The sequence below is a fragment of the Drosophila elegans genome, unplaced genomic scaffold (genome assembly GCF_018152505.1).
Source record: "Drosophila elegans isolate 14027-0461.03 unplaced genomic scaffold, ASM1815250v1 contig_814, whole genome shotgun sequence".
In the NCBI taxonomy this organism is placed as follows: Eukaryota; Metazoa; Arthropoda; class Insecta; order Diptera; family Drosophilidae; genus Drosophila; species Drosophila elegans.
The window spans coordinates 15435335-15447612 of record NW_024546167.1 but is presented as its reverse complement, the minus strand read 5'-3'; the positions used below and the strand labels follow the sequence as shown (position 1 = coordinate 15447612).

Genomic DNA, 12278 nt, shown 5'->3' with positions numbered 1-12278 from the left:
TCGATTAACACGCACCGCCTGCAAACTGCCCGAACCTGAGTTGATCGGGTAGAAATCAATGGGACTTTGTGCGAAAAAGATTTCTGGGATTGCTGGATTTCCGTATGTATTAAGTGTGTGAGCTGGAAATTCTAAGGCATATGCTAATAGATCTAGTTAATATGTCAATTTCAGTGGAAACTTAATCACGCTCTCGATTTCTGATTCGATTTGCGAAGTTTCACATTGGCAGGTGTTAATTGGGGGCGCTTACGTACATAGAGGAAGACAAATATTTTGTATAGATGAGTATCTCTATATCTTTACCACCTAATATCCCAAAAATCTCCGCCGAATCCCAGTTGAGCTAACAACAAACTTGGTTCGCGACCTTTGACAAGCCACGCAGTCACTTACTTTATATGCCTTATAAAAAGAGAATTATAGCGCTAAACAGTTGCTGGCATAACAAAATAAATGAAATCCTTAGCCACGCGTGTTTCCAGAAATAATTAAGAAATAAACATGATCCGATTATACGAGAGGTAAATAAGGCAAACAATGCTAGATTCGGGCCGTTCCTTAAAGTTTTTTATCGGGCATGATGATGATTAGCTAACAAAAGCGCAGGAATTTTGGTTTTGTGTCACTGAGAAAGTTCACGACTTGTCGCATTTACCTTGAAAAGTTGGTTGAACTGTCTGAAAGTTTTTCCATTTAGTTTAGTTTACTCGCGATAAAATTATAGTTAACTTCCTAAGATTAGATTTATCTAAATAAATGCCCAAAAATATTCCTCTGACATTTTTTAAAACTATTGTACTTGCTGTTTATTTTGTTTTTCTTGATGTTTATTTGTTTCGTACTTATTTTATGTAAGATAAATGTTTTGGAGATTTTATTCACAATGCCATAAATAATCTCATGTGCTCGACATTAAGAAAAGTTATATGAAAAAGGATCTTTATGGATATATAAACATAAATTTTGATAAGAAAGCAATGAAAAGATAATTATTTCATTGTTTTATGAATTTCAAATCGATTTATGGAAGAGAATGAATAAGCATATATGTGCACCAATTTCATACTTGTTAAATTAAAATAAAGCTTGGTGCTTTTTTAAAATTAATCAGTGTGTTTAGCTACAAAAATGATGAATCAGATGTGCTTCTTCTAAGTGCTCCCATTCCCGACCAAAAAACTTTGTACGTCACATGGGTTCAGTTAATTGCCATTAACAATAATTACTCGACCTTGAAGTGGGCTGTCCGAGCGGGAGCTTAAATCAAATTCCAGCCAGATACATTCCCATTTCCATTTTCATTTCCATTTTGCAAAAACGTCGAGCCGAATGGCAAAAGGCGGAAGCGAACGACTAGAAATTGCACGTGAGTTGGGGTCGATGAGATGATGGGGGTTGGTGGGTGGATGAGGGGGCTTAACAAGGGGGCAGAACGCTGTAAAGCGCAAATAATAATACATGGTTAATTAGAAAAAAAAACCAGCTCGGTATAGGGAAAAGTGGGCGATAAGATTTAAGCCAAGTGCAAACAAACGAAGATTTCACACGCGCCGACTTAATTGCGCATACGCAGTGTTGTCCCAGGGGGAGCAACAAAGATAGCGCTGATCAAAAAAAAAACGGTGAGGATACCAAAGTTGCCGAACAACAAAGTGCTTAAGTGTTAGTCTGTGAATCCGTGCAACCAATTTGACCCATTGTGCAGCGCAGAGAATACAAAACAAAAGCGGCGCAGAATTGAAATTAGTGACAAATTTTGTGCTTAACTCGCTGAAGTGGCTTCGTGCTATGCGGTGACTGTGCCCAATGGACTAATGGAATAACATGAGCAGCGCGTTGATGGAAATTATGGATCCCTTTGCCCCCATGACCAGTTCCCACCTTCTCATGCGAAGGGAGAGAGCAGTTCCCCTCAAAAATGCTGCGATTAGCGTGTCGCCACCACCAGGCCCATCCCCATTTCCCCCACCACGATCCATCCAATATGTGTATATATGGAGATATATGTACATATATGTAGATCTGTGTGCGTTGTCGAGCGCGCGATCGCGATCACGCTTTAAGTCCCACAGCACCAACAAAAACAATGCACAAAAGTTCAACAACAAAACCGAAACGAAAAAATTAAAATTACCGCATGTATGGAGCAATTTACAAAATGTCTAGGCACAGTAGAAGTAGTTGAGCAGTGGTCGATCTCCAAAAGTGATACCTTTGCCTTTTATATCATGTTCTACATTTCCAAAGTGTAAGGTTAAAAACTTAAAAAGATAACGCGAATTCTTCAGCATAAAGGAAACCTTGCAGTTTCTGTGGATTAAATCTTAATAATAATAATACAAATTATTGATGTGTATAAAAAACAAACTTTTAGATATAGATCTGGTCACTGTAAATTTAAAATAGATTAAGTTATTAATTATATTTAAAACCCTCTGTTAGAAAATGATCTGATTACAGTAAATACCCACTGTGAATTCATACATTTTAGTTACAAAATTCCAAAATACACTTTATAACTAAAGTAGCCCACTTAACCGTAAATAAAAATCCAAACAAATTCAAGCACCTAGAGTTTTAAATAATAACCAACTATCTTTCTATCTATATTTGCTACTGAAACTCCTAGAAATTGATCGATCGTGCTTGACAATAATCGATTAATGTTATGCATTGTTGCCTTTCCTTACATTTCCGCTTTCTGACCACCGATCCCGCCCAGCACTCAATCCAGAGTCAAGGTCAAGTAGTTGGATAGTGCAAATAAACCAAATGCTTAGTGTTAGAGGCTCTGCGAAAACGAAATCGAACTCATTACGTATGCGCCCCATTGTGCCGGAGACGGAGACTCAAGTGCGGCCAAACTAAACTATTGAACCCGGCGGCGCGCTGTCAACGGTTCTAATGACGCCGTTGTGGTACCGCTCTACCACCCCCGCCCCCCTTAACCACTAAACGGCTTTGTGGGGTTAAGCAGTAGTTTAGTTCACTGGCTCAACCGACGACTTTCACGCTCTCCGGTGCTACAGTTTTTGCCCATATATTTTTCTCTTTCGCTGCCGCCGCCGCCGCTGCCGCTCGTAAGGTGCGTGCTGCCCGCTTTGACGTCGCTGCTGGTTTCGAAGTCAGCAGCGCTGTCCCGAGTCCGGTATGGCAGTCTACAATCGGCGGACTAACCAAACAGTCGACGTTCCACTCCGCTTCGCGATTCCACTGCTCTACGCTTCCATAGAATCCCGCTTACCCGTATACATATAGGTATTCCCTATAAAGTAAACGGAGCGATCCCCAGCGAAAGTCAGACGCGTGCCATCAACCGCGAGTGCAACATCCCTTAGAAACTCAAGGATCCCACAGGATATATAATAATCTTAGCTTCAAGATGAGCCACCACTGGGGATACACCGAAGAGAACGGTAAGCGCGCAGTTTCTGGGCTTGTTTGTTTGTTTGTTTTGAATTTTTGGCAGTGGCAGTGGTTGGTTAAGCAGCCTCCGGCGAAATCAAGTTCCCGCTTTCGGTTTGTTTACCAGTCTGGCCTTCGTCTAATCAGACATCGCCGTCTGCGGTGGCTCCAAATATTTTGACTCATATGCACACGCTGCGCATGCGTGTCTCGATTGGCAAGATTTTTCCCTTCCTAAAAGGAATTTCCATTTATCTTTGGTGCAAAATGTTATCTTTGAGGAATTTTTAATCATTTTGTTTTTATGACAAATTTGATCTATTTGACAAGAAAACGTCACGTTCCCGAATCAGACAGGGCTGTAAAGCGATAAGATATTGGCTAGATAAAGATGTAGGGGTAAACCTAACCCAATAAAATGCCAAAACAATCAAGTTATCAGAGCAAAGTGTGAGTAAAAGCTCAATAAATAGCCAATTAGTCAGATAATTTTACTCTTAAAAGCATTCATTCTAAGGGTTTAGATTACAGAGTAGACAAAAAAGTAGGGGATTACTTCGCTGTATTCATTGCACAATTTTTGAAATGCCCTGCACTTCGATTTCATGCCTCATAAGCTGAAGCGCACAAACAGACGACTTGGACACTAATGAATAATGGGCAGTAATTAAAATGCAGGGGAGCGGGTGCCGGGGAGCGGGTTTTTGTGGATCGGGGAGTTTCGCACGAGCTGGGTCTCGTGATCGTGATCTGGTGCTTCCCAGTAGCCAGTAACCAGTCCCCGGCGGAGTCAACCGCCTCGACTGCCGAACCGCAAAACGAGTTCGACTTGGAATACACACCACACGGTCTATGGTAAAAATTCTCCACCGATCGATTGTTTTCTTGCCTTGTCTCTGCTGTTTTTGTGTTTGGTTTCTGAGCACCAGGTGCCCCTCGCTCTTTTCCGCTATGAAGGTTAGTCAAGTGCATGTTCTTCGTCTGCTAAGGACACATGACCGGTTCCAATGTCTTGGGCGTATACGTAATGCGATATATATATATGCACATAACACTAATGGACTACATAGTTGCGTTGCCAACATATCAATTCAGAAATCAAAAACTTCAATTTTTGACAATTTCAATTGATTTGCTTAACTGGTTGTGATTGCTCTGATTGATTTGATTTCGATTTCGATTCTGATACTGATATTCTGATTTTGTTCTGGTAACTTTCCAAGAAGAACCTTATCAGCGAGCTCCTCCTTCAGAGCCGAGATTGTCCATTATTAAGCATGAGAAACTCTTCGCCATATATTCGTATTTTAAGTACAGTGATAAAAAATAAAATTGTAAAAAAATAGCTTATAGCATGTTTAAATTAAATGCAAAATCCTCAAACTATATACAATGCATATTAATGTGCATGGTTTAATGTTGAAATTGAAAATTATTCTTATTTGTTTTAGAATCATTAGGCTTAAGTTTATTGTGGTTTTAATTTATATTAAATATTTCTGATAACAAAATCTGTTTCGAAAATAGTTACAGTTCAAATTTAAAATAGAGTGCAATGTTGCTAAGCTTGAAGTGGTTATAAAATAGTGGGATTTACTATAGGTTTTTATCAGTGTAGCGATTGTGTGATCAGTGCAGCCACATCCATCCTTATCAAATCGCACAGGTTGAGTCTAACCCCTGGGTACTTTTAGAACTGTCTGAATGGTCAGCGACACGCTTCCATCTGGACACTATTGATTACAGCTCGCGTGTTTATGTGCGAAGATCGATCAAATGTCCCGAAACCGACTTCCTATCTATCTATTAGCTGATTAAATCGCCAGTGCCGTAACTACATTCTTGGTTTTACTGGTTCAAACCGCAACCCTCTAATGTCTATATCTTTATGGAAACTTAACTTTATCTGGCGATGATAAACCCATTTTTTAGTGTCTATATCATTAAATTGTCATAGTCATAATGATCGATGGATTTATAATGTTCTAAGATGATATATTTCGTGGTGACTTATCAGTTTCGCGGATAGATCAAAATTACTTACGAAATAATTGCACCCAAATTAATACCAAAGTTCACTTTGAGTACGTTTTTTATATGCAATTTACTGATCAGATCAAATCCAGACCCCTTCATAATATTCAATATTTATTAGTGGGTTGGAAAAACAAAAAATAGAACTGCGAAAAACGATCGCTCAGGCAAAGGAACGTGTGGAAAATCGTCAGTTTGATATTATTTTTGGCCAGCTCTTTAGATATAACACCTGATTTTATTGGGCGCGCTAATAAAATTATTTCGATAAATCAGATTTTATTTATATTGAATATGTATATATGATATATATGCCAATGGGTTGGAAAAATCATTTTAAAATGTTCGGATTTCAGACGTGACCAAACATCTGAAAGGGAACATTTCGACGAGGCTTTTCATTAGGCCAAAATGCATTTCGGTTACGTACTCCTTGACTTTTACGACAATTCAATTATTCCATTTGCAGTTTATTGTCGCCATTTCTCACATGCAAACAAATAATTACAGGCAAAAATTTTAGCAGGTGATTGAAGGGTTGGTTGGGTAGCTGTATAGCTGGACGTTAGATAAATGTCGTGGTAAAAACCAAGGGTAGAAGGCATTTCTGGGGCTTCTTCCAGCCAAGGTGGCCGAGGGGGTTGTTGCTTTTTAGCCCGGTCAATTGGGTGGCTATAAAAAGCAATATAGTCCAGAGACAAGTTATATATCATCATATACTGCCGCCTGACTCACAATTCGACATTCGGTGGGGTGGGTACTTTCCCCCAACCAGTTTTTGCCAGTACTTCCTTCCGATCGTCCCGAGGAAAGACAAAAAAACACGCAAATAACTCATGCCTCCCTCCAATTTGGATGATTTTATCATGCAAGGCTCGCTTAGAATCGCTTAGCTCGTAAATTCGTAAATGCTAATTGCTAAATTTTATTTTGTCGTGTTTTTTAAAGCTCTCGTAACGCGCATTTCTTTATTTGTCTCCAGGGTTTTATATACGCTTTTTATTTATTTAAATGCCGAAATACATATTGTGTTAAAATTGCTTTGTTTGTGACACACAAAACTTGTTTTGGGAACATCCAGAACTCGAGACTGCAACGCTAAGGAAAATCTTTTATGGGGAATCGAACGAAAGATCATTATAGATTCCGTTTGGCGGGGTAAACGTTTCCGGAACAAGTTCTCTCTCAGACAGCTTCGGGTTTTTGTTTTTGTTTGTTTTTTGCTTTTCTATTGGGGCATTTACGGCGATATGGTTGTGGGTAATTCATTTGCAGTAATTCAATTAAAAAATCATTTGGATTTTATCACAGCATTAATGGTCACAGTTACGCTGCGGCTTTTGTTCTCTGTCATCCAAATTGAAACAGAATTAAGTGTAAAACGATGATGAATTAGTTGAGGAGTGTACGAAAAGAGCGATAAGAATTTGCCGTTAGTAAAGTGGCTAAATAAGTAAAACAAAGGCTCGTTTGATCAGCTTCAAGGGTCGCATAATGCCAACTGGTTATTTCCGATCTCACTCTGTGTTTGCACAACTGTGCCATTTCCTCGTATTTGTTTGCTTTCTCTTACGCTTTTTAAGTCTGCTTATTGTTATCACAGGCACTGCGAAAATGTCGCCAGGTGATCTTAAAGTATTTACGGCCAAAGTCAGCAGCAAATTTCTTAGGTAGACAAAGACATTGTGCCTGGGACATTTAAATCAACAAAAGCTTCGAGTTCATTATTTATTTATAACTCCGATTTCGGAGATTTATTCGCCTGCTGATTGTTGATTATAAAAGGCAATGTGTTAAATACGACCGGAAATTTGCACTTGCCTGCTAAGTTATGAAAGGATCGTGCATCCAGTCTCTTTTATATGCCCAACACGGCGTATACGTGACTTTCATACGACATGTGGGCCATGCTAGTCACATGCATAAACTTTTTGCACCTAGAGAACTTTATTTCGGCTTTGATAAATGCATTTCACCTGACTCGGTTATTTATTATCAATATTTTATGGAGGACTTTGGAAATCAGTGAAAGAAATACTAGAAGCAACAAAGCTGTTGACACCTTGAGCCAGGCGATCTATCAAATGACAAATGAGGCTTTGCCCGGCGTCTTTGGGTTAGATAAGAATCCCCTGTCTGTTCCTGGGCAACGTAACCAGCCAACCAGCTAAACAGCTAACACTGTATTGCCAGGGTCTATAACTTTTGGTCTGGTTTAGACAAACAACAACCCCACACCCAAGACAACAGAACTCGACCCAACCCAACCCAAGTCGACCACACATTTGCGGTTTATCTGCAACAGCGATCCTATCACATGACTTGGGCCTGCGGTCTTCAGAGTGATTTTACTGGCACGTGACGTGGTTCTCTGTGTCAATATTTGCTATGACTTTGCACACCACCGCCAGTAATTAAAAAAGAATCCACATACACGCACATAAATCGTAAAATGCAGCAAACAGGGGAACAGAAAATTGTGCAAATACTTGTATTGCCTCAGCCGGTTGGTCAGATAAAAGGTCTATGCAAATATTATGACTGCCAGTTGAGCAAACGCTTAAGTTGGCGACATATTCATAAATAAGATGCTAAGTCAATGCTTCGGCAAACACAAGTAATATTCAGTCATAAAAATGCCAAGTACTCAAATTACTTTTTATTCATTTACTCATTCTTAAGTCAAAGTATCTTCTCAGTTGAACATGGTAATTCTTTTAATTTATTTTTATTATTATTTTTTTATTCAAATCCTATAACATTTTATTTCATTATTTTTAAGTTAACATTCTTATTGCATTAAATGTTGTTAAATAAACTTAATGATTTATTTAAATGATATTGTGGTTATAAAGTTATCTACATGAATGCAAGAAATAAATCGGGGACATATTTTATTTGTATAATCAAACAAAGAATAAGTTACTGTATGTTTATTCTGAGGATATCATGGATTAAATTTACCATCAAGATTTGACAACTTAACCATTAGGCTAGCCATAACTATCCCCAATGGAATACTTAAGTGAATTGATTTAAGTTAATGTGTTGTTTCTTATCGACGGATTAGCGCGTAATTAGGGTTAATTTGGGAGAACAAATACCTAATGACTTTAGTTGAAGTGTACTTATCCCAGCAATATTCAATATTCTTCTTTTAGGACCTGCCCACTGGGCCAAGGACTATCCTCAAGCTTCTGGACATCGCCAGTCGCCCGTGGACATCACGCCCTCCAGCGCCAAAAAGGGCAGCGACCTGAAGGTTTCTCCGCTCAAGTGGAAGTATGTGCCGGAGCACACAAAGAGCCTGGTCAATCCTGGTAAGCACCATAATGATAATTAATATTCGTGGGATTATATGCAAAAACATTCCATTCAAAGCGAATTTTGAGTTAAATGCTTTTAACAGCATTATTCGATTAAGTTGAATATAGTTATGATTTAATGAACACATTTCTATCCAGTGGATATTTTTATAACTCCCTATTTTCCTCATTATTTTTAATAATGTTTTTAATTCCTCGACTTTTATTTACAAAACAAAACAGAATGTATAATAAGTAATGTGTTACCTCTTATTAGTAATAAATTATTGCTAGGATGATAAAAAAGGAAATAGTTAAAATAATATATGGCTATTAATTGAAAAATTCCATATTGAATATAATAATTAATTATAAAGTCAGAATACTAAATACAATTCATATTAATTTGCGTGATTTAATAGTTAAATATTTGTATTATACAAAAATTCGACATGAATAAATTATATTTAAAATAAATATTTCAGAAAAAATGTCAAGTTTTTTAAAAAACATTTCCATTTTTTTTTTAACATTTCCACTACAATTGCTAATAAATTATGTTCATTACTTACAGGCTACTGCTGGCGCGTGGATGTGAACGGCGCCGAGTCCGAGCTGACCGGCGGACCCCTGGGCAACCAGATCTTCAAGCTGGAGCAGTTCCACTGCCACTGGGGCTGCACGGACTCCAAGGGATCCGAGCACACGGTCGACGGAGTGTCCTATGCCGGCGAGCTGCACCTGGTGCACTGGAACACGACCAAGTACAAGTCGTTTGGCGAGGCGGCAGCCGCTCCCGATGGCCTGGCCGTGCTGGGCGTGTTTCTGCAGGCTGGAGAGCACCATCCGGAGCTGGACAAGGTGAGCAGCCTGCTGCAGTTCGTCCTGCACAAGGGCGACCGCGTCACCCTGCCCCAGGGCTGTGATCCCGGCCAGCTGCTGCCCGATGTGCACACCTACTGGACGTACGAGGGCTCCCTGACCACGCCGCCCTGCTCCGAGTGCGTCATCTGGATCGTGTTCAAGACGCCCATCGAGGTGTCCGACGACCAGCTGAACGCCATGCGCAACCTCAACGCCTACGACGTGAAGGAGGAGTGTCCTTGCAACGAGTTCAACGGCAAGGTGATCAACAACTTCCGTCCTCCCTTGCCGCTGGGCAAGCGTGAGCTGCGCGAGATCGGGGGCCATTGATTTCGCTTAATGAAATGGTCATAATCCCTGGATAGTCAACGGATTCGAGTCGTATGATTAGCTGTTAGCTGTTAGCACCCACACATCACATCCGTACGCCTCGGACTGGACCGGCACATCCCACTGTTCAATTCTCGTCTTAGTTCGTACTCTCAGCAAGCATACGAATATACCTCCTATATGTGCATTCGTATCCGCATCCGCATCCGTATCCGTATCCGTATCCGTATTCGCATCAGTGGATGTGTAGTTGTAACCTTAATTGTTAATGTACGCCTGTTCGTTTGTTTGTTCGTTAAACGTTTGCAAAATGACAATTAGATTAATGTTATTATGGTATTATAAAATAAATATAACACGCTTAGATGTTGCATATGATGAACCAGTGTGTGTTTTAATTCAAGGGTTTCTTCAGAGAAATTGTGCAAGGAAAATTCGCTTTGACAAAGACCCTTTCATTTGGTTCCACGGAAACATATCCATATTGGGTAACCTTTTCTTTATTTATGTTCCATAAGGCAACGTAAGCACCATCTCTTCTTGAATTTGGTTTTTTGGGAAATGGGTTGCTAAAATAAAAAATAGGTAAATCAGTTAAGATATCAAGTATCAGCAGGATTTATTCTTACCATTTCTTAAAAAAGAAGAAATTCCTATCCAATAGCAACTTTAAATGTCCGCTTGATTGATATATAAACATTTGAAAGCTTAATTTGTAGAACTTTATAGTTCTCATTCTCGTTTAATTGGCTGTTTTTTGCCTTTGTCATTTATTGGTCATTGGAGTAAAGTTTAGCAATTCGTTTGGCTTTTTGGTCCACTGAATAAAGTATTTATCTTTTAATTGACGCCAAGCCATCTGGTAATCTGCAGCCAAATCTTTACAGGAAGCATACGTCATAGTCTCCAGATTGGAAAAGTTTTCATTAAACTTTTCGCAGAGCTTTGGATTGAATCTAAGAATATCCAAAAAACTAAGGAACAGATTGTACTTGCTGACTGCTAAGGCAGCTTGTGGAGTGTTCATCTTTTTTTTGGTCACCCCTTGGCGCTTTCCATTTACAGAGATTTCATAGGGTCTGCATATAAAGAAAATAATTATATTATTATGTTAGGGAAATATTTTGAGAGGACTTACCTTAAATCCTCAGTAACTTGAGACCAAACTAAGCCATTTGGCGAAGGCTGCCAGTCGGAGCGCTGGGAAAACTCAAAGGTGATGCCAGAATCTATGCGAATCTGTGGTTTTTGGGGATGGAAGCGATCATGGTCAAAGGACTTCGCCTCCCAACGTTTAAAGATGGCTCTTTCCAAGGATTCCAGCTTGGCATCTTTACAGCAAAAGTTTAGGCTACTGAAATAGATGGGTTTCGAGATCAGGGAGTCGAGTAGAGCTCCTTGCACTCCAAGGATATTCCAACGGGCAATTTTATCGCTGCAGGACATGGACAAGGTACGTTCTCCACGTCCTGGTTTGGTTCGCAGGACTCCCGGCGTCTGCTGCATTGGATCTTCATCATCTAGGTCACCTATCAGCTTGGCACCTGTATAGACCATCTCGGATTCCTCATCCAGTCGCTGGCGTTTAGCCTTTACCTCTGGCTCCTCAACATCTAGAATGCAGGCATCTCCGCAAGGGGTTTGGGTACTTAGAAAGTGAAACTCCACGTGCTCATCCAAATCGTAGCTATTTAGGTCACTGTTCCACCGAAAGATCCTCTCCTGCTTCAGTTCCCGATATAAAAAGCGGAGAAACGCCCGTCGTACCAACACCTCAGCATGGGAATCGTTAAGAATAAAGCCCTTTGGACAAAGTTTGGATGGTCCTATGCACTTTGTTCCGCATCCGAGGGCCACCAGTTGACTGTTCCTTGTTTTCCGGTTAAACTCCAATATTCCCGCCAAAACTGTCCATTGGTTGGCAGTGGGTTTTCCCGTTTTGGGCAACGATTCGAATTTTTCCAGACAAAGCCTAGCTATGTCCTGAATGGACGGTTTATTTTCCGTTGTAGGCATTAAAAAAAAGAGGGATTTCGGGTTGTTTTAATGATTTTAAGCTGTTTTGGTAAATATAAACATTAACTCGACAACATTTCACAATACCATATATTCGATAGCTCAGTACTATCGTAAATCGATCAGCAGCTAGAAAAAATACCGAATGTGTTTGAAATGCATTTTCAATCACAAATTTAAACTTTGCCAATATCGTTTAACAACTGCAGTACTTGAAATGAGTAATAAATATAATACATTAATAATTAAAAATGTACGATTTTAGCTTAAAAATGAGTCCATAAAGGAAGGAATTTAAATATTTAAAAAATTTTAAATAGC

At 39.5% G+C, this 12278-nt stretch overlaps 2 protein-coding genes across 2 annotated transcripts; one reads left to right on the top strand and one right to left on the bottom strand.

Annotated features, from left to right (window-relative positions):
- Positions 1-3151: 3151 nt before the first annotated feature.
- Positions 3152-10323, top strand: LOC108149481 (carbonic anhydrase). Its single transcript, XM_017277097.2, has 3 exons — positions 3152-3419; positions 8604-8762; positions 9322-10323. Exons 1-3 carry the CDS (start codon positions 3386-3388, stop codon positions 9939-9941), a joined length of 813 nt encoding a protein of 270 aa, XP_017132586.1. The 5' UTR covers positions 3152-3385; the 3' UTR covers positions 9942-10323.
- Positions 10324-10444: 121 nt separating this feature from the next.
- On the bottom strand, positions 10445-12021 carry LOC108149480 (tRNA-specific adenosine deaminase 1). The gene is made up of 3 exons (XM_017277096.2): positions 11080-12021; positions 10571-11020; positions 10445-10510 (listed from the first exon to the last, which is right to left on the bottom strand). Exons 1-2 carry the CDS (start codon positions 11955-11957, stop codon positions 10708-10710), a joined length of 1191 nt encoding a protein of 396 aa, XP_017132585.1. The 5' UTR covers positions 11958-12021; the 3' UTR covers positions 10445-10510; positions 10571-10707.
- Between the last annotated feature and the right edge of the window lie 257 nt (positions 12022-12278).